The sequence below is a fragment of the Bufo bufo genome, chromosome 8, assembly GCF_905171765.1.
Source record: "Bufo bufo chromosome 8, aBufBuf1.1, whole genome shotgun sequence".
NCBI lineage: Eukaryota > Metazoa > Chordata > Amphibia > Anura > Bufonidae > Bufo > Bufo bufo.
The window spans coordinates 206,169,544-206,197,517 of record NC_053396.1 but is presented as its reverse complement, the minus strand read 5'-3'; the positions used below and the strand labels follow the sequence as shown (position 1 = coordinate 206,197,517).

The 27,974-nt window shown below is 47.8% G+C and overlaps 1 protein-coding gene across 1 annotated transcript; it reads right to left on the bottom strand.

Annotated features, from left to right (window-relative positions):
* Positions 1-46: 46 nt before the first annotated feature.
* On the bottom strand, positions 47-26,368 carry LOC120977495 (carnitine O-acetyltransferase-like). The gene is made up of 14 exons (XM_040405475.1): positions 26,239-26,368; positions 22,765-22,995; positions 21,815-21,933; positions 20,629-20,682; positions 17,437-17,596; positions 15,594-15,768; positions 14,593-14,771; positions 13,459-13,559; positions 9,996-10,124; positions 9,774-9,896; positions 9,569-9,704; positions 8,326-8,388; positions 1,807-1,944; positions 47-509 (listed from the first exon to the last, which is right to left on the bottom strand). The coding sequence occupies exons 1-14, from the start codon at positions 26,284-26,286 to the stop codon at positions 294-296; spliced, it is 1,872 nt and encodes a 623-aa protein (XP_040261409.1). The 5' UTR covers positions 26,287-26,368; the 3' UTR covers positions 47-293.
* Positions 26,369-27,974: the final 1,606 nt, after the last annotated feature.

The window sequence follows — 27,974 nt, the reverse complement described above, 5'->3', positions numbered from 1 at the left end:
TGTCGAATTGCTTAATCACAGCCGGACACAATGGGGTTTCCAGGACTAATATATACCCCGTTTTTGCCTCCACTCCCTGCACTTCATTGACAGAGGTTGCATGTAAAGCATATGCAGAGGGGTATATAATGAGGTCACATGACTGGTGACACGTCAGCGAGGCCGCATTGTTTACATATCTTGGTTACCGGTTCGTTTTCGGGTCCCATATCATCAAGGACCCCTCGTAATATTCTTACATTGTCATAATAAATATGCAGCAGTTTTCGGGGGCTGATGATGAATGGAGCGGACTACTCGTCCCCCGGCCGACACGTCAGGATTAAAGAGTGTACGTCTCTCAGGGCTTCTTGCAGACTGTCCGACAGTCTCTGCGCGTCGGTCTCCTGACAGCAGTCAAATGCAGATACGCACACTGTGATGCTGTCCTGAGAGGGGGCAAAGCAGACACTGTACCCGTCAGGAACCAGGGGCCCATAACACATCACACAGTCCACAGGAGAGGACACCTGCGAGAGTCAGAAAGACAGAGATCAGCATTATATAATGAATGAGTTCTGCAGCTTTCTAATATATGTTGTGTTTCAATGGGTCACCATTGCTAAGATCTCTGCTGGCTGTCAATGAATGGAAAAACCTGCTCTCACCTAATACATCTCACCGTTGAGGGCTTGCTATAGCTCTATCCAGCCTGGACACCAAATATTGGGGCAGGGAAGAGATTTGTGATATGGGATTTTCCACACTGGATACAATTGTAGCAAACCCTCAGCTGCTAGAAGTATTAGGTCTGTACGGGGAGGGTATTGTGAAGACAGATTCAATGACCCTTCTTCATCAGATAGAAGCCATTTGTACTGTATTGTCCAAAACATATGATTAAACATGATGGCGACCTCTTCTCACAGTCACCCTGCAGATGGATAAGCGGCCACCAGAAGCCTCTGAAACTACTTATCTCTGAAGGAGATTAGGATCAAACATGAAAAAAATCCATATTGTTGGATCCTGGTCTTCCCCATCAGTATCCTGTAAACTGTGCATGACATCCTCCCCCTCTCCCCCAACGTCAGGGAGATGCCACAGGTGCAGTGTACTGCTCTTCTGGCGCAGAACATTCCCTCTATTGGTCAAATGCCCCCGAGAATTGTTCTGTATATGCCCATGGCACCCGCTTGAAATTTGCTGAGATATCTCCCTGACGTTGGGGGAGAGGGGGAAGGATGTCATGCATCATCTTACAGGAGGAGAAAGCAGTGGGAAAGGGCTGCATATGAGTGGAGAAGAAACCTTTTCAGCTTAGAGGGGGTACACAACATGGGGATGGGGGGGGGGGGCGTTCTTGGGCACTTTGGAAACTAAAGCCCACCCCTGGGCACTTTACAGCCGTATTCCATACTAGTAAAACTGCTTTCACAATGATACTGTGTAGCCTGATCACGCAGACACAGTCGATTCCATCTTTTTCAAAACGTATGCGGTGGATTAGGAAGAAGTAGGGTGCAGATGGAAAAGAATAGGACTGCAGGATCAGACTACGCAGGGTTTGTTTGTTGTCTGTTACCATGGAGACCCACAGGTTTGCAGAAAACAAAGAACAGGAAATGTTTGCAAAATTCATCAGGTTTCGTTCTAAATGCATTAGGACAATGAAAATATTGGCTGTGAAGGTGGACCTAGCCTTTACCTTTGACTTTATCTATGCAGGAGATTTGGAGCAGTGTAACAGAAAATGGAGCCCTAAAGAATTATGGGCTATGGGATACTCTGCTTAGAAACACTTTTCTAGAATATCCATTCACAGACCTGACCAGTGAAGAGCTTCCAGTGGGAAGACACCGCATAGGATGTATCCATGAACAGAGACGGGAGGGCCATCCCGGAAGTAATACACAGCATCTTCAGGGCCAGGATGGCGCCATCTACAGACTGTCCTTGTAACACCTAAGAAAGCAGATTGCAATTCAATGGCTAGTCTTGACCAGAGTTAAAGTTAAAAGGTTGTACGAGAGTAGAAAATACCGGGGATGGAAACAGCGGCCTTCGTATATGGGCTGTGGCTGGTATCGCAGATCAGCACCAGTCCTCTAAACGGGGCCGAACTGCAATACCGGAGGCAGCCTGTAGTCGAGAGGGTCGCTGTTTCTGAGAAAAACACCCAGTTTTTTTATGACATTATACAAACCCTTTATGCAGCAGAGGTGAGGACACAATGTTCTCAGTTCTTCCGCCTGTAATGTGCAAGGTCATCAGGAAGCCATTGATTTCTATGGTCGGCTCGTCTCCTCTATCAATATTATAGTAATAATTGCTTACCTCAGACCGCGACCTTAATAGGACGATGTGCAAATTAATTCTGCATTTTCCAAGGTGGAGTACATTCCGGGAAAATGGTCAGAATACATTTTGGGAAGCAGCCTCCGTCCTCAGGCCATGCTGAGAGTAGTAGTTTCACACGGGCTCTGCTATACGAGTGATTATTAAAGGGGTTGTAAATGAATTGTAAATGGCAAAAAGCAAGACATTTAAGAAACTAATAATTACCGTTCCGAAACTGCTCGGCTCCAATCCTGCCCGCCAGGCTTGGTTATTCTGACTGCAGTTGTGACGTGCCTGTATACTGCATGTGACTGCTGCAGCCAATCAGTGGCCTCAGCATTCTCGCGCCGTATACCGCCCAGACCAGTGATCACATGCGGTATATGTAATGTCATGGCTGGGGAGGATCAGAGTGGCAACGCTGGAACGGAGGAAGTTCGGAATGGCGAGTATTGCTTATTTTTATTATTTTGAGACCTTCCCTGCCTTTTACAATTCATTTTTATAAGGTTTGTCCGAGAGACCTGGGGGTTTGACTCCCGGTCCCCCCCGGACCAGGCTAGTGACTTATTGTACATCGACCACATGGTCTAAGCGCAGCACAGTCCCATTCAAGTGAGTGGCGCCTGAGCTGTAATACCATGCACAACCAGTATGCAATGTACTGCATGGCGGCCTCTTCAAACAGCTGATGGGGGGAGGGGGTGCTTGGTGTCGGACCCCCACCAATCCTAAGGATAGACCATCAATATGGAAATGTCAGGCAACCCCTTTAACTTTGACAATCCCTTTTCACATGACCATATGCATTTGCGGTCTGCAAATTGCGGAGCCGCAAAACACTGATTACGGCCTTGTGCGTTCCACATTTTGCGGAACACACACAGCCAGCCCTAGGATAGAAATGCCTATTGTCCGCAATTGCGGACAAGAATAGGACATGCTGTATTTTTTTTTCTGGGGCCACGAAACGGAAGTACGGATGCAGACAAGCACACGGTGTGCTGTCCATATCTTTTGCAGCCCCATTGAATTGAATGGGTCCGCACCTGTGGACCCAGAAAAACGGTCATGCGAACGGACCCTTAACTACATTGCGCACTCAGACATAGCCGTATGCCCAAAGAGCGTATGGAGCAGGCTCGCGCCACTGCGGCCCGGATCAGAGATAACTCAGATCCCGCCCATTTAACCCCTCAGATGTCATGGTCTATAGAGACTGTGGCATCGGAACAGTTAGACAAAAAAGGAGGGGGCTCCATCTGTCCTCCGAATGGACCCCCGGCTGCGACAATCATGGGGTGCAGAGTGGTTGTAATGGCAACCAGGGACTTTCTATTAAGTAATAGAAAACTGGTGAAGTCATTATTCATAGCAATATTAAAGTATTGCTGTGAATAGTACAATCGCAGGTTCAAGTCCCCTAAAAGGACTTAAAAAAAAATAAAAAAAATTTAAAAAAAAATCAACTGGAAAAATTCAAATCCCCTATTCCCACTTTTCATATTAAAATAATAAAATTTAAAATGTGACATCGCCATATCTACTAAAATAAAAAATACCAATGCCAGAATTGTTTATTTTGATCCCTTCGACTCAAAAAATAAATATATAAATAAATTTAAAAAAGTTTCATATTCTCCAAAAAGATATCAATAAATCCGAACAAAACAAGGCTCTCATGTACCGCAATTCTTAACGCATAGTGAATGCCAGAAAAATGAAACCCAAACAACCACTTAGGAACTGTGTGGTTTCTGTTTTTTTATTTTTTGAGGATTTTTTTTAAAGTTTCGCAATACATTATATGGAACATTGCATGGTGCCATTAGGAAGCACAACTCATCCCGCCGCAAAAAAAAACAAGCCCTCATATGGCCATGGCGACGATTAAAAAAAAAACTGGCCCTTGGAAGGTGAGGAGGAAAGATCAAAAATGTAATTTCCAAAACTGCCCTGGTCCTGAAGGGGTTAAGATTAAACAGGAGGGTGAGAATATAAATTAAAGGAACACGCTCTCGGCAAAACTAGAGCAGGGCCTGAGGAACTGGGGTCTGACGCGAGGACTCTTACGCCTCATGCACACAAACGTATTTTCTTTCCGTCCCCGTTCAGTTTTTTTTTTTGCAGACTGTATGAGGAACCATTCAATTCAATGGGTCCGCAAAAAAAATAAAAAATTAACGGAAGTTACTCCGTGTGCATCCGTTCTGCAAAAAAATAAAACATGTCCTATTATTGTCCGCATTATGGACAAGGATAGTGCTGTTCCGTAAATACGGTCATGTGCACGAGGCCTTAGGGTCAATTCACATGTCCGTATGTGTTTTGCGGATCTGCAAAACACGGACACCGGCAATGTGCGTTCCGCATTTTGCGGGCCGCACATTGCCATCACTCTCATAGAAAATGCCTTTTCTTGTCCGCAATTGCGGACAAAAATAGGAGATGTTCTATTTTTTTGGGGAACGGAAATGCGGATCCGCAAATGCGGACAGCACATTCCGGCCCCACTGAAAATGAATGGTTCCGCAAAATTGCGGAACGGTTGCGGACGTGTGAATGGACCCTTAAAGTGCCTATACACATTAGAGGAAAGCAGGCTGAACCCTTAGAGGACCCTGAGATTTTCCATTTTTGCCTTTTCGTTTTTCACTCCCCGCCTTCCCATAGTCCCAACTTTTTTTATTTTTCCGTTTTCACATAGCCTTATGAGGACTTATTTTTTCAGACAAGTTGTACTTTCTAATGGCGCCATTTACGGCTGCATACCAGGTAGTGGGAAGTGGAAAAAAAATAAAAAATGGGGTAAAATTGGGAAGAAAAAAAACGCAATTCTGACAAAGGTTTTTATTTTTTTTTATTTTTTTTACACCGTACACTATGCGGTAAAATTGACCTGTTATCTTCATTCTCCAGGTCAGTACGGTTACAATGATACCATTTTTCTTGCGTTTTAATACTGAAAAAATTAAAACCTTTGAGAATTTTTTTTTTTATTATCATTATCTGACCCCTAAAACTTTTTTGTAGTTATGTGTACGGGGCTGTGCGAGGGTTCATTTTTTTGCGGGGTGATTTGTACTTTTCAGTGATACCAATTGGAAGGGTGTGCGACTTTTTGATTACTTTTTATAAAAAAAATATTGGGGAGTTGAAGTGAGAAAAAATGGCAAATTGCCAGTTTTAATTTTTTTTTTCCCCCCGTAACGCCATTAATATTGTTATATTTTAAATGTATGGGCATTTTTGCACACGGCGATGACCATGATGTTTATTTTTTTTATTGGTTATTTTTATTTTAAGGAAAGGGGGGAGATTTGAACTTTTATATTTGTAAAAATTTTTTTTTTTTTTTTTTTTTTTTTACTGTTTTAAGACACCCGGGTGACTATAACTGGCATTTATTAGACTGCCGCCCATTGTGTTCAATGATGGTTATAGAGCCATCATTGAACACTTAATTTTCAATATAACAATACAGTGCTGCCACCTAGTGGCCTGTATTGGTATATTCCTCTAAGGGCTCTTTCACAGGAGCGGATGCAGTGCTGGTAATCCGCAGCGTGAATGACAGCCAAGCCGCGCTCCGGACAGCAGAGACACGGAGCAGTAACATGATTGATATCGCTCCGTGATCTTTTTACTACAAAATCGCAGTGAGATAAAGGTGTCACCGTGATTTTGTAGCAAAAAGATCACAGAAAGGCACGGAGCGATATCAATCATGTTAATGCTCCGTGTCTCTGCTGTCCGGAGCGGGGCTTGGCTCTCATTCACACTGCGGATTACCAGCACGGGATCCGCTCGTGTGAAACAGCCCAAATAGATGGAAACCTGCTTGAGGCTTCGGTCTACAAGAGTAACAGGTTCCCCGATCTCAGCCGGGGAACGCTGTTACTGGAGCGGAAGCGCGCGTCTTCCGCTTCTGGACTGCTCCGATGCTTACATTTGACCACGGCATCTGAAAAGGAAAATTGATGCGATCAGCCTTATGGCTGATCGCATACATGTGCAGCGGGTCTCTGCTATTTAAAATAGCAGAAACCCTGCGGCTATTGCGCCCACTGCACTCAATGGTAGATATCGGGGGGAAAGATGGATTGGACATGCAGCACCCACAGGTGATCAGTCAGGTGTCTGTCAGCAGCTCATTCCTTGTCATGAAACATCATCCCCCTCAGGCCCTGCAATAGGCATTACACCGTGAAGAATCCGTTTTGCCCGGAGTGCCCCTTTAAAGGGTATGTGGACGTTTCCATGCATTTTATTGTATTGCAAATAGCCTTTATTAAAAATATCCAACCATTCTGTGTACGCAGCTCCTTGGCTGTAGGTTCAGACTACACAACATTTCTTAGTAGTCTGTAACCATAGCAACACATAGACCTGCATAGAAGCTGTGTACACCGACGGCAGGACATTTTTAACCAGAATTATTTGAAAAGTTGTATTTTTTTAAATTTGGATGCCTTGGAGCAATAAAAAAAAACAACTAACTATTTAGGCTAGTTTCACATCTGCGGCATGGATTCTCCAGATCCAACCGGTACGCCCGCCGGCCCCGGGGTCCAGTGGGGATCCGGCCACAATCCGGGCAGACAGAAACCGGTTTGTGTCCGGCCAATTCCCAACATTCTCTGCCGGAACTGGTGGCCGGATTGCGGAGCCGAAGATGTGAAAGTAGCCTAAGAAGGATGCAAGAAAGGGTTAAGGTCTTACTCCAGGTATCACGCATGATACATAGGTATATATATATATATATATATCACTGCACTGCAATCATATAACATGCCCATCTACATACCCATGCTATTGTGGACGCATCCACTAGGGGGGTCACATGGCTGAAATCACGCAGAAAACACAGGAACACAAATACATGCTAAGGTCACGTGAACAGGAAATAGATCCCATGACATGTCACAGTCCATTCCAGGTCCGGGCACAATCAGGAAACTCGACCATAGACTTTGCTTAAAGGGGAACTCCAGCTATAGATAGAGACGACATTGGTGAAGTGTGTGATCCTAGACCACCAGCGACTGAAAAGACAGGATACCCCTTTGACACTGCTCGGAGATTTTCAGCAACAGAAACCAATGGGGTACGATCTCTCTATAGATCACTTTCTTTCTGAAAAGTCTACGATCTCAGACCCTCGGATTCCTTCTACAGAGAGATCAGACCCCTTTGGTACTGCAACCGAGAGATTATCAGGAACAGAGATCTCCGCACAGTGCCAAAGGCGTCCGATTTCCAGATCAAGGCCTCTTCGTTACGGAAATGAGTGGTGGAGATCAATTCCCAATGTCCTCTTCTCACCTGAGTCTATGAAGTCGGAGATCTGACGACAGAAATAAAACGGAGAGATCAGAGACATTTGGCACTGTTTAGAGATTCGCAGTAACAGACATCTCCGAGCAGCGCCAAAGGGGTATGACGGCTACACAGCCCTTTCATTCTGGAAATCTGTGATCTCAGATCAACGTTGACACCTCCAATGAACAGGCTTTTTAAAGAGATCAAACTTCTTTAGATCATCTCCGCGCAGTGCGAAAGGAGTATGATCGCTGTATTGAGCCCCTTCTTTCTAGAAATCAGTGGCGGTCTGAGATGACAGACTTCACCAACGCCATCTGCTCCTCTCTGGAGTTCAACAACTTAAATATACCCTGACCAAAATCGGTCTCACAGCCGCCGAGAAGATCCCAATAACATATTAGGGAACCGCTATTCAAGCGATTTCCTGATATCCTTGGAATTTGGTCGCCCGCACTTGTGATTGGCGTTATTAGTGTGAAAGGTCCATGCCGTCACATCTGACACAAGAAATAGACTGGCTCCACCTACTGGCTGGTCGCTGGTATAACCAAGTGAAGAAGAAGACGATTTTTCAAGGCCCCGTCTAATGGGATTCGTAAAAAAATTTGAAAAATAAGAAAACGGAAGGCGGCGGACACAATCACTGATACGATGGACGCGACGATAGCGGGGAAACCTCACCTGCTCTGTGGCTGCTTGGTGACTTGATACAGCTCTTACCAGGAGGGAAAACTTCTCTTCTGCCTATGCAAAGACAGAAAATACTGATAAAAAGGAGCGTAAACCTCTGCTTGCTGTCAATGAATCAAAGCAGTCTTCAAATCCTTCTCAAATTAGTCTTGCTTGCACAGCAGAGTCTATTGCAATCAGCGGAGGTAAGAGTAATCAGTCTGTAGTCCAGGAGAGGAGGAAGATGTGTGTTTCACTCCTGGGACTGCCTGCACTGACACACTGTAACAACCGCCTTAGCTGCATGAGCAGGCGTCAATCAGGGTGGGATTAGACGGCTGAATTTAAAAAAGGACCCTCATCTATAACGGGAGGGGCTAACAGCTACGAAGAGGATCTCTCACTCTGGAGGACCCGGCAATTCCATGCACTACATGGACAGTCCATTGATTTCAATGTTAACTGTGCAATGCTTTGTTTCTCCTGCGGTGGCGCTGCAGGATTACAGAACAGCTGCTGCCAGATTCCGCCACAGACTGTACCAGATCTCTGGGGATCCTGATCCCGTTGTGCGTAGTAGTTTACAGCGCCATCCAACCCAGCATGTAAATTAACCAGTTTCTACCACAGGTACCGGTTATTAAGCCTGTAAATGTATATGCAGTGGGTGGGAAGGGGTTCAAGGGCATCTGTCAGCAGTTTTGTACCCATGACACTGGCTGACCTGTTACATGTGCACTTGGCAGCTGAAGACGTCTGTGTTGGTCCCATGTTCATTTGTGCCCGCACTGCTGAGAGAAATTAGGTTTTCATATATGCAAATGAGCCTCTAGGAGCAATGGGGGCGTTACCGTTACACCTAGAGGCTCAGCTCTCTCTGCAACTGCCGCCCCCTCTGCACTTTGATTGGCAGAGCTAGCCGTGATCATGTTTACCCTGCCTGGCGCTGTCAAAGTGCAGGAAGTGCGGCAGTTGCAGAGAGAGCTGAGCCTCTAGGTGTAATGGTAACGCCCCCGTTGCTCCTAGAGGCTCATTTGCATATAAAAAAACATCATTTTTCTCAGCAATGCGGACACATATGACCATGGGACCAACACAGATGCCTTCAGCTGCCAAGTGCACATGTAACAGGTCAGCCAGTGTCATAGGTACAAAACTGCTGACAGATGCCCTTTAAAAGTCACGTAGATCACATAGCTACTCCCATAAGGATCGGTGGATGCATCACATGACGTGGCCACCACCCAAAACCTACCGATTTGTTTGGATCATCTGCAGCTTGAACAAATTCCAGGGCCTCGGGGGACGAGCAGCGCACGACGTCCGACCGCCCCCGATGAAACACGCGGAGTGAGACGACCTCGCTGGTGGCACACAGTGAGCCGTGTAACCTGCGCAAACAGGCAAAAGTCAGTGACATTCGTGGGGGCGGGGTAGATCTTCTCGAGCGCCGCACGTACCTGTAGTACGCCAGCTGCAGGCAGGTCTGCAGGAAGGCGCCCGGTCTCATGTTGTACTGCTGTGGAAATTTCTTTCCAAAGTCAGGAAAGGAAAAACAGCAGATGTCAAGATCATTCACCAATCTGAAGGAGAACAGAAACGGAGAAGAGATGTTCACGGGGGGGAAAAAGCCCAGACGAGAACACCACCCCACTGTGAGCCACGGGCCTCCCCCAACTCACATGTCCAGGTTCTGCTTGGCTTGTTCGATGTGCTGCTTGATCTCCGGAGGGAAGTTGAAGTAGAGCTTTCTTGGCGGAGGAACCCTGGTGAGAGGAGTGCGGGGCGGCAGCAGACTGGGGCCCTCAGAGCTGGTATAAGGAAGGGCCAACGGTATATTACAATATGTGATCTGAATATGCAGCATCCTTATAACCACTTCATGACCAGAGGATTAGTTACGACCAATTTGTAGGACATTTTGTAGAAGAAGGGATGCAAATGAGCTCATAGGAAGCTCTGCCTCTGATGCTGCAAGATGCAAGGTAGCTATCCTATAAGTCAATGCTCGACCCTTTAAACAGGCCTTGAGACATGACTTAGATAATAACTAAGCCAGCATCTCATCTGCACACAGCTGTTTCGGGGTGATTGCCCCTCATCAGTGCACAGTAGAGAGTAGTAGCTTGACTAGGCCAGAGGCCCAAGTCAGGATTTTGGGGGGATACCATCTCTCCTTATGGAGAGCGCCTAAACAGAATGAAGAGTCTTATAGGCTATACATGCTCCTCTGGAATTCTGGGAAGAGGGTATGCAAATGAGCTCTTAACAAGCTCCACCTCTGATGCTGCCAGATGTAAGGCAGCTATCCTGTAAGTCAATGTTCAACCTATAAGACTCCTCACGCCGTTTAAGGCGCTCACCATAAGGAGATAGTGTTCCCAAAATTAGGACAACTTCACAAATAATAGTTTGTTGTTTTTTTTAACTGTTTTTGTGCCAATTGTGAGTGATTTCATGTTGTCTCCATTCACAATCAGATCTGCTGGTTGCCCCTTGGAGACAGACAGCAGTTAACATTAAGACTACCTCAACTTAAAGGGGTCGTCCACTCTTTTTATACTCACGGCCTATCCGTTGATCAGCAGTTCCAAAGCAGCACTGGAAATAGGCACCGAAACGACACAGCTCCATCCATGCTGTAGTGGACGGAGCTGGTTACCATTCACTGAAGCACCTGATTGCTGGGGGTGCCACAAGTTGGACCTCCGCCAATCAGATACTGATGACCTATCCTGAGGATATGCAATCAATATAAAAATAAAAAAAAAGTAGACAACCCCTTAAAGGGGATGGCCACTTTTGGGGAGGTTGGGAAACCCTCTCTCCTGGGCAGAGCTACAAAGGGAAGCATACTTATTTGCTCCCCGCCGCTGGGTCCGGGCTCCTTCTCTCCCTGACCTTGGCTTCCTGTCTCGGGTGGCCACCTGTCAACAACTACTTTGACACCGCTGCAGCCAATCGATGGCCATAGTGGTGTCCTGCTCCCTTTTCGTCATGTTAATCACTTCTCGGCCTTTTGCCCAAGATCAAGTATAGTATCTGTTCTTATCATTTCTGGAGGTAGAACCCGGGCCCCTAGAATGTAAGGCGGAGAACCACACAGCATCCCTAGGGTGTACGGCTTGGGACATTAGTGCCCTATGCTAGGTGACCAAGGGCTCTGCTGGATCTAAGCCAGGGGCTGAGATGTTTGAAAGCCTGAGGTGCAGAAGTGCCCCAGGGGTGCCTGAACCCACTGGGGGTGGGAGCCCACTGAGTGATGGCACATATGCATGCACTTTACTTTCTCACATTTTGAGCGCACACACCTCTATTCTTTGCCCGGCAGTCAGGCCTGGCGTAAGGAACACATTCACTATTTATTTAACTTTTTTGTTTACTGTGTGTTCACTTCCCACGTTTGTCGGTCACAAGGATTTCTTGGGTTGCAGCGCCCTTACGGGTTACCCCCCTAGAGGTCTAGGGGGAGGGTATATGTGGCCATCTTGGTTCCGCACCCCCCTGCAAAACCCCTTGGGCTCTCCCTCCAGAGTCCAGCCTAGTTGTTGAAGCTCCGTGCCGACACCTTGGGTGGCAGCCTAGATGGAAGCCGGAGCAAAGACTTGGCGTATCCTCAGCTTTGGCCGAGGGTTGCCTGGGCGTACCCCCGGCTTTGGCTGGGGGTTGCCTGTTTTGTCTCGGTCTCTTGCAGGAGCCTTCTGGCCCGTAGGGACTGGGAAAGGTTTATGGGGGGCCCTACTCCTTGTGCACGTTTTTGTGTGGCACGCTGCACGGGTGTAGAAAGCACGCTCCTCTGGCTTTTAAATTTTCATCAAGGTAATTTGTCATGTGATGCAAAGAGGAGCAGGTTTCCGCTGCAGCGGTGCCAAAACAGATGTTAGGGCTCTTTCACACTTACGTTCTTTTCTTCCGGCATAGAGTTCCGTCGTCGGGGCTCTATGCCGGAAGAATTCTAATCAGTTTTATCCTAATGCATTCTGAATGGAGAGAAATCCGTTCAGGATGCATCAGGATGTCTTCCGGACCGGAACGTTTTTTGGCCAGAGAAAATACCGCAGCATGCTGCGCTTTTTGCTCCGGCCAAAAATCCTGAACACTTGCCGCAAGGCCGGATCCGGAATTAATGCCCATTGAAAGGCATTAATCCGGATCCGGCCTTAAGCTAAACGTCGGATCCGGTAATGCGCCGAAACGACGTTTAGCTTAAGGTTACCATGGCTGCCAGGACTGAATGGTTACCATGGCTGCCAGGACTCTAAAGTCCTGTTTGCCATGGTAAAGTGTAGTGGGGAGCGGGGGAGCAGTATACTTACCGTCCGTGCGGCTCCCGGGGCGCTCCAGAGTGACGTCATTCTGGAGCGCCCCGGGAGCCGCACGGACGGTAAGTATACTGCGTATACTGCTCCCCACTACTACTATGGCAACCAGGACTTTAGTAGCGTCCTGGCTGCCATAGTAACACTGAACGCATTTTGAAGACGGATCCGTCTTCAAATGCTTTCAGTTCACTTGCGTTGTTACGGATCCGGCGGGCACCCCCGGCAAATGGAGTACACGACGGATCCGGACAACGCAAGTGTGAAAGAGGCCTTAACAGTGAGGAAACTGACACAGGCAGCTGGGGGAGTGAAGGGGCCGGGACCCAGCAGCGGGGGGCAGGTAAGTACGCTTCCCTTTGCAGGTCTTCACAGGGAAGGGTGGTTTGACAAAAAAAAAAGAAGAAGTGACCAACCCCTTTAAGAGGCTGTCTATTTCTTTATCCTCAGGATAGGTCAGTATCTGATTGGTGGCGGTCTCGCCAATCCCTTTAAGGCTCTCCAGGGTGGTACAGGTGCTGGTATCGTGTTTGAGTCCCATTAATTAGAAAAGCCCTCATGCATGATACTCGCCAGATGACATAGGTATGCCTGTCCGATTGTCACCTGAGCTCCCACAATGCACTGCTCTCTGGTAGCAGGAAACCAGCAGAATTCTCAATGCAAATTTACACACAAAAACAAGATACAACGTAACTCAGGATCACTGCAACATAAGAAAAGTATTGCAAAAAGTTACATAAGCCAAAGAAAAACGAGCAATAAAAGTGGTTGAAATCATCTTTAACCCCCCCCCCCCCCCCCCCCGTTTATGCCCCGCACTCACCAGTAGTCGAGAACATGGCGCAGCATGGTCAGCACCGCAGAGGCATCCGCTGTCGCTTGATCGTAAATCAGTCCACAGTTGCCATCTTCTCCCACCACAAACTGCAGGGGTGATACTCTGAGTTACTCAATGCTATATGTATCAGTATAACCCAGAGTTAGACAATGATACTGGAGTTAAAATTCATCCCTGCAGAACTAGATTGTGCATGCTCCTCACCTTCGCACATCTGGAAGATTCCCTTTCCCTCAAAAACCTCCTCTGACCTCCCAAAAAATCCATCTAGTGTAAAACAGTAAATAGGAGACAGGGAGGAGGGAGAGGAGGGGGATGCAGCTGCAGGATTTCTCTCTGTGTCTGAGGGGAAGACAGCTGATTGGCTCAGGGCACACAGCTCTGACATCACACCAGGAAGAGCCCGCCCACTCAGGCACGGTGAGAGCAAATGTACATTTATCAAGAGGGAAGCAAAGACCCAAAAGATGCAGGCTACTTGTAACATATCAGGACACATGTACTATACAGCTGCAACTGCTTAAAGGGGGTTGTCCACTTTTTTTTTATTCCTCCACCTCAGTGGTACCTGGGGAGAGATCTATACTCACCTGCTCCTCTCCACTTCCTTCACTGTCTTGGCTCCCGCGCTTTCTTCACTGGACTTCCAGTTCCTGCCTGGCAGCCTCCACATTGATGGGGCCAATGACTGGTCTAAGCGGTGACCTGTCCCCAAGCGGCACATCACTGCTGAGTCACCACTGAGGGCACTCATTGGCTGAAGCTGTGCATGTGACCCCTTCCATGCAGGAAGTGGACAGGCAGGGACAGGAAGTCCAGTGGAGACAGCCCAGGAGCCATGGAGATGCAGATAGGCTTTACACAAGTACCACTAGGTTGCAAAGGGATACAAGAAAACAAATCCTGGACAACCTCTTTAAGGAAGGATCGGGATTTTTTTTTTTTTTTTTGTCATTGGGAAATGATAAAACCACAGGCAAAAGTGATTCACTGCATCATTCGTGCACCACAATGAGGACCCCTGTGTCATGCTCCGCCCCCTCCAATCCTGCATTAGACATCACAACATGGATCTGTTTTGCCTTGGAGCAAAGTATAAAGCTTATACACATTATGTACCTGCAAGGTCTTGTCAAACCAGCGATTGCCGCTGTTGGCGTGACTCCCTCCTCCGTGCAGCATCTGGGCGGCAGTACGGCTGCTGTACAGCTCCTCGGAGAACTTCAGCGCTGTAGCATCCAGGCACACGGTAAAGAGGCTTTGCTGGATGCTGCGCACGGACTCCCGGTTCAGGCGGTCTGGAGGATGAGGATGGAGATGCAGCGTTGTCAATGTGTCTCCTTCTAAAGCATTGCTCAGTTAAAGGGCTTGTCCCGTTACAAACACTATGGGGGTCGTTTATTAAGACCAGCGTTTTAGACGTCCGTAGAAGTGGAACGAATCCTGACCTATTCATTCTCTATGGGGCTGGAAGAGATGCGGACAGCACACAGTGTGCTATCCGCATTTCTGGAGCGCGGCCCCGAACTTCCGGTCCGCGGCTCCCGAAAAAAAATAGAACATGTTCTATTCTTGTCCGCAATTGCGGACAAGAATAGGCAGTTCTATGGGAGTGCTGGCCGGGCGTTTTGCGGATCCGCAATACACTACGGACATGTGAATGGACCCTTAATAACCCCTGCGCTGGATCGCCAAAGTTATGTAGAGGCGCCGGCCTCGACATAACTTCGCCGCATCCACCACCGGTCTTAATGTAAGCCAGCTTCCTTTAGAACATTTTATGATAAATGCGATGGGCCGGCCTGCCCCCTTCCCACTCATGCCCCCTCTTTTAGACCTGGCGTGAGCAGGGAAAAGTCTCAGATAGCAGCGCAGATAACCTTTGCGCCGCAATCTGCGACAGATATACGTATCAGTTAGTAAATGACCAATGTCCAATTGGCGTCTGATTGCTGTGGCCCCCTGACAATCAGTTATGCATGTGTGCTGCTGCTACTCCAGTCAACTCTATGGGACTGCCGTCAGACAGCCCAACACTTGTACCTGCCGATTAGACACCCGTGTCCTGTGGGCAACTCCTTTAATTAAAAGGGACATCTTCCTAATCCAGGTAAACTCACCTCGAATGAGGCTGCTGTACGCTCGCCCCCAGCTGTTCCTGTGGTCAGTGGTGAGCACACCAACAGGCTCCTTGTCCGTCTTTTTGGAGTGCGCACGAAGGAAAAGCATCTGCTGGTGGATCTGATCCTCGGTCAGCGGTGAGCCATCGCTGTTGTACACGTCCAGCTCAAAAAACTGCGGAGAGACACATACAAAGCACAGGTGACCATGATGGCGTCATTGTGCCTGGGGGCCAACTGAGACTGAAACGGCGCCATAGGGATCCGCATTTCCACAATTTTATAAGGGAACTGCAGTTCTTCAATAAGGTTGAATTTGTCAAAAATTAGAGAAGACAATTGAAAACCTTTTAAGAAAATTGATCAGGTAAGTATATAAGGTGGAACAGGCACTCTATCACCCGGAGCTGCGAAGAAATATTTCCGGGTGATAGAGTGCCTGTTCCACCTTATATACTTACCTGATCAATTTCCTTAAAGGACTGTGGGGCAGTCCTGGCACAAGAGCACCTAGGCCCACTAGTTGTGTAGGGTTGAGCCGCCATCTACTATATTTGCTTTTAAGAAAATTGGAGACGACAAGCCAAGCCACTCTTGTTCCACAAATCCGAATCCCCCTTCCCCCACCCCGAGCATCCCGCTGTCTCAGCGTTGCTAAATATTAGCTTTCAAGCGTTGGCCGGCTGGAATTTCAAAGACATTAGGAGAACTGAAAGTGGAAAAACTAGAACTAAACCCCCGAGAGATCGGAAGCAACAAAGTGACATGCAGAAAGGACACACGACAGGGAGAGTGGCATCTCAGAAGACCGGAACCAAGAGTGGTGAAGACAGAAGAGACTTGGTCGATAAGCAGAGGAGATGGATGGAGCACAGTGGAGGCTGTCAGCAGGACGTTCACCAGGCACAATGCCTTATAGGATTAGCTCAGATGAATGTAATCACACCTAGTGATCCTTCACTTCATTCTGGAGAAAAAGGACTTCTAGACTAAGTGCACCGAGGGCGGGCCCAAGCTACTATGTGCACCATTGCTCTTCCTGCTCCCTCTTCTTCTTGACTGGCAGGGACAGGTTCCTGCATAGTCATCTTGCCTGGTTCTATCAATCAAGAAGAAAAGGGAGGAGCTGGCAGAGGAAGCAGGAGGAGCAAGGGTGCACAGAGTGACTTGGTTCCGCCCTCAGTGCACTTAACTTATGCACATGGATTAAAAGTACTTTTTCTCCAGAATGAAGCAACGGACCCCCTAGTGGAAGGAATCCTTACATCTAGCTAAGCTAGCCCTACAAGGTAGTGTTTATGAGCTTTCTGGTGATAGGCTTCCTTTTAGACTAAAATAGAAGAAATGTATGAAGACTTGGGGGGGGGGGGAATCTATCTTTAGTCCTCTAGTAACTTGTGGAAATCTGAGTCTATAAGTGGAGATCACCATCAATCCTCACAATGAATCAACCACATTGCTTGGTACAGCTTTCCTCTCAGCGCTTGTAAAGTGATCTCCATAACTTGATATCTCCAACAAAGCAAATTATTTCCATGAATACGTTCAGCTCTTCCAAAGAACATCCTGTGCTCGACATTTGAGGTTGGAAATTTCCAACCACAAGATGAGAGGTTCTATACCAAGAACCAAAGCTTCTTCATCTTATCTCCTGACCTGTCTCAATGACACATGGTGATATTCCCCCACGGGTGTCAATGGCTTTTCTGGAGGTGTTACATGTGTCAGCCACATTCGATGTATGTCCACGTGTCCAGCATTGATATACTGTAAGCCACTAACACATCTGATCCAGCCCTAGACAAGGAGCAAGATGACCGCCATCACCCAGCACTGGAGTCACCTGGTAGTTCTTGCAGACGGTCACACGATGAGATGTTCTCCGAGGATGGAGGAGTACTCGATCCCTCTTGGTTCCGGGTTCCCTGCAGGATCCAAAGAACTTGTAATATTGATCTGGGCACAGCCTTTGGCCTCTCCAGAACTCCTCCAGACCACCAGGGCTGTGAACGGAAAGCAGGAAGAGAAAATAAAAGAAAGAGCACACACTGGTATATTAAAGGGCATCTGTCAGCAGTTCTGTACCTATGACACTGGCTGACCTGTTACATCTGCACTTGGCAGCTGAAGACATCTGTGTTGGTTCCATGTTCATATGTGTCCGCATTGCTGAGAAAAATTATGTTTTAATATATGCAAATGAGCCTCTAGGAGCAACGGGGGCGTTACCATTACACCTAGAGGCTCTGCTCTCTCTGCAACTGCTGTGCCCTCTGCACTTTGATTGACAGGACCAGGCAGGGAAACATCATCACACCTGGATCTGTCAAACAAAGTGCAGGGAGTGCGGCAGTTACAAAGAGAGCCGAGCCTCTAGGTGTAATGGTAACGCCCCCATTGCTCCTAGGGGCTCATTTGCATATATTAAAACATCATTTTTCTCAGCAATGCGGGCACATATGAACATGGGACCAACACAGATGTCTTCAGCTGCCAAGTGCACATGTAACAGGTCAGCCAGTGTCATAGGTACAGAACTGCTGACAGATGCCCTTTAATATACCAGTGTGTGCTCCAACATGTCATAGGTAGAAATCTGCTGACAGATGCCCTTTAACCTGGTTACCATGTCATGTCATGTTAGTGGTGTACTTGCGTGGGGATCATATTATGTACAAGCAGAGTAAGTGCGATAGGTGGCGTTCTTTTATAGAAAACGGTCTTCTGTGCTGAAAAAGTAGTGTGTTGATGCATACCATCTGGGGAATGGTGGCCTATGGAAAGGTTGAGGTCTATGCTGGAAGCCTTTGGCAGTAGTCAAAGTGCACAGACATAATGTCCACTTAGCCTATTCCTGCATGACGACAGTTTCCAGACATCACTATAGACTAACCAGAACAATGTGAAAACTACATAAAAAAGAAGCTCATGAAAGTACATAACAATGGAGTATTAGAGTCGATGTCAATCAATGGCGGAGCATCACATTGGGGTTTATTCACACCTCTCTTATATGCGAGTCAGATATTTAAAGGGGTTCTTCGGGAATTAAGAAAATGAAAATATTTAGAGGGAATCTGTCACCTATTTTGAGCCTATAATACTGTTAACATAGCAATGTGCAATAAAGTACCTTCATTCCTGCATGTGTCCTCTTTCTGTTATTCAACTTTTCATTCAGATGAAAAAGCGATTTTTCTGATATGCTAATTAAGTCTCAAGGTGCCCAGAGGGGCGTTATTACTCTGCTCTAGTGCCCAGTAACGCCCCCCTGCAGTGCCCAGCCCGCCTTTCTTCCAAGCCCAGCACGCCTCCTAAGAAATAAATGTCCTCCCACATCCTTACCGAATGGCGCCGCCCCCTCCACTACGTCATTTAATTTATTCACTGCACCGTCCTCGCTTCCTCCTCTCTTGGCCTCCGAAATCCCGCGCAGGCGCAGTATCGCTGAGTGCCTGCGCCTGTACGATACTCCTGCTCTCAGAGGCAAAAGCGCTCTGATTCGGCATGTACCGAGCCCAGTGACGTAATCAGAGCGCTGTTGCCCTCTGAGAGCAGGAGTATCGTACAGGCGCAGGCACTCAGCGATACTGCGCCTGCGCGGGATTTCGGAGGCCAAGAGAGGAGGAAGCAAGGAGGGTGCAGTGAATAAATTAAATGACGTAGTGGAGGGGGCGCCGCCGTTCGGTAAGGATGTGGGAGGACATTTATTTCTTAGGAGGCGAGCTGGGCTTGGAAGAAAGGCGGGCTGGGCACTGCAGGGGGCGTTACTGGGCACTAGAGCAGAGTAATAACGCCCCTCTGGGCACCTTGAGACTTAATTAGCATATCAGAAAAATCGCTTTTTCATCTGAATGAAAAGTTAAATAAAAGAAAGAGGACACATGCAGGAATGAAGGTACTTTATTGCACATTGCTATGTTAACAGTATTATAGGCTCAAAATAGGCGACAGATTCCCTTTAAATATTACTTCATTATGAATAAATTACCAAACACCTTTCATTAGTTATAATGGCTCATTTTGTCAGGGGAGCAATTATCAGGAGAAATAAAATCCTACTAGTCCACACAAAACCTGCCCTAATTACACAGGAGGACAAGTTGAAGAGCTGCGCCATCGTCCTCTCTTACTTGTCAGGGATTATGATCCTGAATACAATTTAAAGCCGTGCCCGTGCTGCGGGCCGCAATGCACGATCGCCGGCCGTAGGTCAGCCGCATCGGATCGCGGACCCATTCACTTTAATGGGTCCGCGATCCGCCCGTTCCGCAAAAAGATAGGACCTGTTCTATCTTTTTGCGGAACAGAAGTACGGGACGCAACCCCACGGAAGCACTCCGTAGTGCTTCCAAGGGGTCCCGTTCCGTGCGGCCGTTCCGCAATTCTGGATTTGCGGACCCATTGAAGTGAATGGGTCCGCATCCGGATCACACACGTTCGTGTGAACTAGGCCTATTATGATTTTCAGATGAATCTCTGAAGGAATGGAGCTCATTAGGAGACATGAAGTACAGAAAGGAGGTGGGGGTGTAGATAAGCAGCAGCTCTTGTATGCAGTCTCCATTACCACAGCCCGTCCTGTCCATCCAGCTGTACTTCATGTCTCCTCATGAACTCCATTCCTACAGAGATTCAGTTGAAGATCTTATCAGCTGTATTTAGGATCATAGTCCCTGACGAGCAGAGCAGAGAGGAGGACGGGGCAGCTCTTTACCTCAGTGTTGTAAAGTAACTTGTCCTGCTGTGTGATTAGGACAGGTTTTGTGTGGACTAGTAGGATGGCGGCCATTTTATTTCCCCAATCATTGCTCCCTGGACAAAACGAGCTATTCTAACTAATGAAAGGTATTTGGTAATATATTTATAATAAAGTAATATTTATGCATTTTCATTTTCTTAATTCCCGGAGAACCCCTTTAAAGACAAAAATTGGATCTAGTTTTTGGTGCTAAATATATGACTCTAGTGTGTTCTGAATGTGGAGGTATCATGTGGTACATGGGGCTATGAAAAGATGGAAAACCAAACTCACCTCTCGAGTTTGGCTTTAAAATCCAGGACGCCGCAAATTAGTTTTGATGCAAATCTGAAAACCAGTAGATATACAGTACATTAGTGGTCGGCATAACCTTCTAATAAGCACCCAGTTGTGTCTCGGAGCACCAGCTGACTGACTTTCAAAGAGGGGGAACTAAGGCCGAATGCACACGGCCATGTTCTGCGGCCGTGAGCGGTCCGTGGTATGCCGTGAGCGCACGGCGTCATTGGTTGCTATGACGCTGTGTGCTTCATGCCGCCGCTGCACTACAGTAATACACTCGTATAGATCATTACTGTAGTGCAGCGGCAGCCTGAAGCGCACAGCATCATAGCAACCAATGACGCCGTGCGCTCCTGCTGTCAGCAGGAATCCAGGCCGGCATACCACGGACCGCTCTCGGCTGTGGAACACGGCCGTGTGCATTCGGCCTAAGAAAGAACATCTCCCAGACAAGACCTTTAGACAGATGTCATCATACATCGCTCCACCACGACACATCAAGGTGCGTTATACCAGACCTGGCGCACACCCACAGCGTTGGGTTACACCATTGCCATAGACTACTGGACCACCTCGAGCCACTTTAACATGTTGACTAAGTCTACATGGACACACAAACCACACAATGTAACCCTAGACAATAGACTATATCTAAACTGAGGAGATTATGACGTCTCAACCAGCATTTCCCCAAAGCTATACGAGACCCTAATGTTGGCCACCCATCAGAAGTAGAGAAACCGTGGACATAACATAACATGAAGCTCAGAGAACTTAAGGTGGCCATACACATTGGTTGATCATAACAGGCGATTTCAACAAAAAGATAATTTGCCATGTAAAATCTAACAAAGACCAATTGTTTTAGCTGACCAATGACAGACGATCAGGAAAGAAGTCGGCCATGTTAAAAATTTTGGCCATCAACAATCTCTCCATGAAAGAACATTCTCAGAACGATCGTTCCTCCCCTCGCCAGGTTTCTTTAGACATTTTTGACCAGTTTGAACAATTGTAATGTCCAATGTGGACTCAAATATGTACGGTCGCCTTAGTGGAACGATCATTCACTGGACCATCATTAGTTCATTGGCTGCTCAACCATCAACCTAATGTGTATGGCCACCATTAGAGTCAGGTGAACATGAGATGAACGATGTAGTGATTAGATAGATACCTCAGCTGTCCTCTCCAGTCCTTGTATTCCCGCTGAGGGAGAATGACAGCCGGGCTGGAATGTACAGGGAGTGGTAGGTGATTCTCTAGGTATACACACTCTTGTCTCCAGTCTGTGAGCTACAAAGGGCAGAGAGAGGTCAGTAAATGGGTGGATGAAGAGAGATTAGGGTGAAGCTGGCCATAGACATTAGAGGAAGGTCTGACATTTGGAACCAGAACTTTACGTAGAGCACCAATAACGTAAAAGAACACGGTTGGCTGCAGGGGCGTAGCTAAAGGCAAGAATTCATCTTGGGGCCCCCCTTCCCTCAGCGCTTTGTTGCAAGGGGCAGGGGAGCACATAGAGCTCCTGCTGCCCGAGACAAAAATTGAAACCAACCCCACCTCTCCAGTCAGAGGTGTAACTTGAAGATTATGGACCCCAGTGCGAAATCTATGACAGAGCCCTCCCAATATGCACTTTCTATAACACTGGTGTCTTCTAATGTGGCACAAGGGTCTTTGCACCCCCTCAAACTCCTAGGCCCGGTCGCCACTGCTACCTCTGCACCCCCTATAGCTACGCCCCTGGTTTGCTAATGAAGATGGCCAATGGCGCAGTAGATGTCTTCGACATTCCCCTCCCATAGAAAAGCCATTCCGTTTTGTGACCGATCATTAGTCGTTGACCTTCAAGCCCAGAACAACTGATACTCGTGACCAATGGTCAAAGATTCCCAACCCGCTGTATAAATGGTCCACCTGACAACTGGCCAACATTCATCTAATGTCTATGACCGGCTTATGTCTAGGGCTCCTTGGAAACATCTAGCACATAGCGTACAACGCCTTACACCAAGGTGACAACATGTAAGATCAACCATTTTAGATGCATATCCATTGGGTGTGAGGTTGTAATCAACATATTGGTCTCATACAAGCCTAGACTGTAAGCTCCTATGGTCTCACCCAGTTATCAGTCCGCTCCGCTCTCTTATGTAGTTGCCTCTCCAGCTCTTCTCCTTGTCCTCTAGGACGTAGGAACTCCTCCACCAGTTCCCGGGTGCTCTCCAGCTCATCCTCACTAATAAGAGGCTGGAGGGAGAGCAGGTAGCGGGCGAGAGTCTTCCGGAGGTCAGGGACTGGTTGGCGGGGGAGCGGAGGGGCAGCATGGAACTTGCGGAAGGTATGGAAGGAGATCTAGAGATTGGAGAGAGGGCAGATTAGTCACAAATACTCAGATCATCGTTCCATACTGGAAATTTTCCGTAAGTTGTAATACCTCGCATCCCCGATTGACAAAGGCAAGTCTGTTCCCAGTAAGGAATTACCTAGTGGAGATCTAATAGTTTTATCTGACCGATACTGGCAGCTATAATGCAACAAGCAGCCATTTTGAGGCACCACCAGATCAGGCTTAGCATAGAGAAACCAAGGAAACATCCGGGCGGATTTATCAAGACTGGCGCAAAGGAAAAGTAGGGCAGTTATCCATAGGAACCAATCAGATTACAGCTTTCACTTTTCAAAGGCCCCTTTGAAAATAAAAGAAGCATTCTGATTGGTTCATATAAAAATAAAGTTTGGGGGTCATTTATTAAGACCAGCGTTTTAGACACCTGGATCTGGCGGAGGATCTGCCAAAGTTATGAAGAGGCACCGGCCTCTACATAACTTTGGCGCATCCAGCTCCAGTCTAATCTACGCCAGCTTCCTTGCCGTCTTACATTTAGACTATGCGGGCCCATCCCCACCCACTTTTTTTAGACCTGGCGTGAGCGAGGAAAATAACCTTTGCACCAGAAATACGCCTAATATAGCCGTGTTTCTGGATAGTAAATGACCCCCCTTGTGTTTATTAAGGTTTTTTTTGAGCATATTTGGAGACTTTATAAAATCTCTGCCATTCTCTCTGAAGCCTCATTCACACGTCAATGTTCTCCATAGACAGCACACGTCGCCATTCATTTTAATGTGTATTCACGCATCGTTTTTTTTACCACGCATGCCCTATTTTGTCCGTGTTCACGGATCCATCACGTCCATTATAGTCTATGGGTTTGTGAAAGCCACGGAAGCAACACGGATGCCATCCGTGTTACATCTGTGTTTCACGGATCATTAGGAAGAGATACTTTGAAAAAGAAAAAAAAGGGACACACGGACCAAACACGGACAGCTTCACGGATTCATCACTGACCACCTTCTAACGGATTTGAGCACGGACACGGTCGTGTGAATGAGGCTTTACCGATCCTTCATCTGTCATCTACTTGCCTAAGGGCTCATGCACAAGGCAAATCGCGGTCCCCAATGCACGGGCAACATCCGTGCGGTTTGCACTCAACTTGAATGGGTCCGTGATCCATTCGCACCACAAAAAAAAAAAAAATAGAACAAATTCAATCCTTTTGCGGTGCAGAAGCACGGACAGAAACCCCACAGAAGAACTCAAGTGAATGGGTCTGTATCCGTGATGCGGTGCATAAACGGCCGAGCCCCGTGTATTGTGGACCTGCAGTTTGCGGGCCGCAATACGGACACGGCCGGACGACTGTGTGCATGAGCCCTAATTCTCAATTGTCTAGATTTCCCACTCCTTAAGGCCTCATGCACACGGCCGTTTTTTTTCCCCGTTTACTGGCCGTTTTTTGTGTTCCGTATACGGAACCATTCATTTCAATGGTTCCGCAAAAAAAACGGAATGTACTCCGTATGCATTCCGTTTCCGTATTTCCGTTTTTCCGTTCCGTTTTAACATAGAACATGTCCTATTATTGCCCGCAAATCACAGTCCGTGGCTCCATTCAAGTCAATGGGTCCGCAAAAAAACGGAACACATACGGAAATGCATCCGTATGTCTTCCGTTTCCGTTCTTTGCTGAACCATCTATTGAAAATGTTATGCCCAGCCCAATTTTATCTATGTAATTACTGTATACTGTATATGCCATACGGAAAAACGGAACGGAAAAACAGAACAGAAACGGAAACACAACGGAAACAAAAAACGGAACAACGGATCCGTGAAAAACGGATCGCAAAACACTGAAAAAGCCATACGGTCGTGTGCAATAGGCCTAAAGGGGTTATCCAGTGTCGTGAGGAAACCGGATCTCTACCTGCAATAAAGAATAGATGGTTACTTACCTGCTGGGCTCTATCTACCCGACTGCAGTGGTGACGTCGATAACGTGACCACTGCAGCCAATCATTGGCCTCAGCAGTGCACTGAAGAGGCCATGTCTGCAGCAGTTACATGTTCTCGACCTGATGTCACTGCTCTAGCTGGGTAACCAGAGCAGCGGTGCGGGATCTGTCCGGTAACAATCTATTGTCCGCTTCCTTCCGAGAAAATCGGACAACGCCTTTAGGCCTTATTCACACAACTGTATTTTGCAATCAGTGTCTGGTCTGCATTTTTTGAGGATTGCACACGGACCCATTCATTTCTACGGGTTGTCACCCGAGTGGCCGTTCCGCAAATTATAGAACAGGTCCTATTCTTGTCGGTATTGAGGTCATCACACCACGAGATCCGTAAAATACAGACACCCTCCTAGCGGGTAGAAGGCGGTTTTCTCACTCCCATTGCTAGAAATGACTCTTCTTGTCCGCAAAATAGGACACGTTCTGTAATTACGGAACGGACACGCGGATGTGAAAGCAGAATAGTCATTTGTAGTAATGGAAGTGAGAAAAATGCGGACCGCACACAGAAGGTATCCGTATTTTGCAGATCCATGGTTTGCAGACCGCAATACAGATATGGTCGTGTGCATGAGGCCTTAAAGGGTAACTAAAAAAAAACAAAGGGGCTCTTATCCTCCGGCTTTCATTGGATCTGCTCGGTCGTCCGAGCGTCTGGCGTACGGATCAGTGGAAAGTATACGCGATCCGTACTCCAAGTGCTCGGACATTCGAGCTGATCTGATGGATGGGGCAGAGCGCTCAGAGCGGGACTTCTGCCCCTTCCGCCTTGTGCACCGGCCGATGATAGGGCTGGGAGAACATTTGCACAAATATTCATACCCGGCTGACAGACACTCAAATGCTGATTTGGGCGGTGGCGTATCTACCGTGTACACAGGGGGCATGTTGCCGACAACACGCGCTCCGTATAAACGATCATTCGCCCCCATACAGCATGAGGATTGCGGCACGTATATGGCACTAGGCGAGCACCATACACCGATTGTTTACGGGGCCCAGGACCAGAACTCCTCCAAGTCCCCCCTACAAAGAGCAATGCTCTGCACAGACATCCAGGACCAAACACACTATGCAAAAGCTGAAAACAAGCCGTCGCAATGCTCTGCCCATTCTGCCGTCTCGCTCAGCAGCACTCAGAAAGCTGCAATGCTCTGCAGATCCCCACACAGCCGTGAACTTGTGAAAGCTCTGCAACAAGAGAAAGTGTTAGGGACTCAGCTGAGATCTCACCGTAGCCCCCCTGAGGGGGGCCCTGCAGTGCATCAGGTTTCGGATCATCCTGCCAGCTGACCCCCCTCCCCTCCTGGACAAAAAGTAAAATCTACCCCTGCTGGAGGTGTGGGGGGAGGGTCAGGCCTGAGTGTCATGGGAGGAGGGCCTGATCCACACTTCCTGCAGGGAGGGGCACTGGTGTGTGGAAGTATAACCCCAGTGCGTAACCACAACTCCCAGCATTGCATGTGAATGATCTAACATTGCTAAGACTCTGTTCACACCACGTTTCTCCATACTCCACACAATGCATATGATTTTTATTTTTTCACCTGCTGTTTTTTTTTTTGCGGCGGTATGAACTGCTTCCATGGGCATCATGTGGCGGTATCGCATGTTAAAACTGAATCTTTTTTTTCAGAAAATTTGGGCTCAAAACTGCAAACTACCAACCTCAGGCGCCTACTTACCCTATCGATTGCGCTTTGATCCCCTGACTCCGATCCCGGGGTCCCGCCGCGTGTGTGGTCAGGTGACCGCGTGGACCAATGGGACGTCACCGATGCTGGCAGTCCTTGTCCATATGGACGTCCTGTCAACTGATACAAGAGCAGAGTCATTGGGATCATTTACGAACATTTTTACGCCAGAGTCATTGGGGTCATTTACGCCAGTTTTTGTCTAAAAATGTAGCACGCCCCCCCCCCCCCCCCCCTTTAGGTGCGCGGACTGCTGAAGGTCCCCACCTAATGAATAACAAGGCGCACACCCCGACAAAAAAATGATGCGCCTCTTCCGGAAACAAAGCCAGCTCAAAAGACGAATCGGAGACCGAAGTAAAACCCTGGTCTTAGTAGATGACCCCCATTAAGCTCAAATTTATGGATTTTAGAATTGCTGAAAATCCCCTTAATTTGTCAAAAACGGTGAATGGCCTAAGACAACTCTGACTGTCCTGTCAACACTGAAGGGTCCTTGTCGCCCATGGCAACCCATTGAAATCCATTGTAAAATAAAATGTGCTGATACATGAGGTGACCCCCCCCCCCCCCCGGCTGTCAGCTCTCGCCCCAGAGACAGCTGGAGAGCCGCAGGCCATCACTATCAGGTCGATGGGGGTCCAACACCCCGCGCCCCATCAGTGCCTGAACTACCCAATGGACAGAGCTGGTTACCATTGACTTGAAGGGGAGCAGCGCTGCAGTACCAGCTCCGTCCACTGCACAATGGATGGCGCTGTGTAGTCCTGCAGAACAGCTGATTAATGGGGGTTACAGGGTGTCGCACCCCCGCCAATCACATACTGATAGCCCAGCGGAGGTATAGGCCATCAATAGTGAAGGAGCGGACAACCCTAAGATACGAACCTGAATTCAGACAACCCGTGCCCCTAGGCTCATATCTTTAAAGGGCATCTGTCAGCAGTTTTGTACCTATGACACTGGCTGACCTGTCCCGTGTTCATATGTGGCCGCATTGCTGAGAAAAATGATGTTGTAATATATGCAAATGAGCCTTTAGGAGCAACGGGGGCGTTGCCGTTACACCTAGAGGCTCTGCTCTCTCTGCAACTGCCGCCCCCTCTGCACTTTGATTAATGGGGCTAGGCAGTGACAATGTGACCGCCCCTGCCTGGTCCTGTCAATCAAGGTGCACAGGACGCGGCAGTTGAAGAAACGCGGATACCGGCGGCCGCGTGCGCTCCGCATTTTGTGGTCTGTGTGTAAGCGTCACGTTTCCCTTTCAGCTCGTTG

Bases quoted from the DNA above. Each gene is read 5' to 3' on its own strand.
- LOC120977495 (XM_040405475.1), bottom strand. From the start codon at position 26,286: ATGATCCGAAACCTGATGCACTGCAGGGCCCCCCTCAGGGGGGCTACG. The intron at 15,769-17,436 runs GTGACTCCAGTG...GTCTCTCCGCAG, and splicing joins CCGTCTGCAAGAACTACCAG to TTTTTTGAGCTGGACGTGTA. The intron at 510-1,806 runs GTCTGTGAATGG...TGACTCTCGCAG, and splicing joins GGAAGCTCTTCACTGGTCAG to GTGTCCTCTCCTGTGGACTG.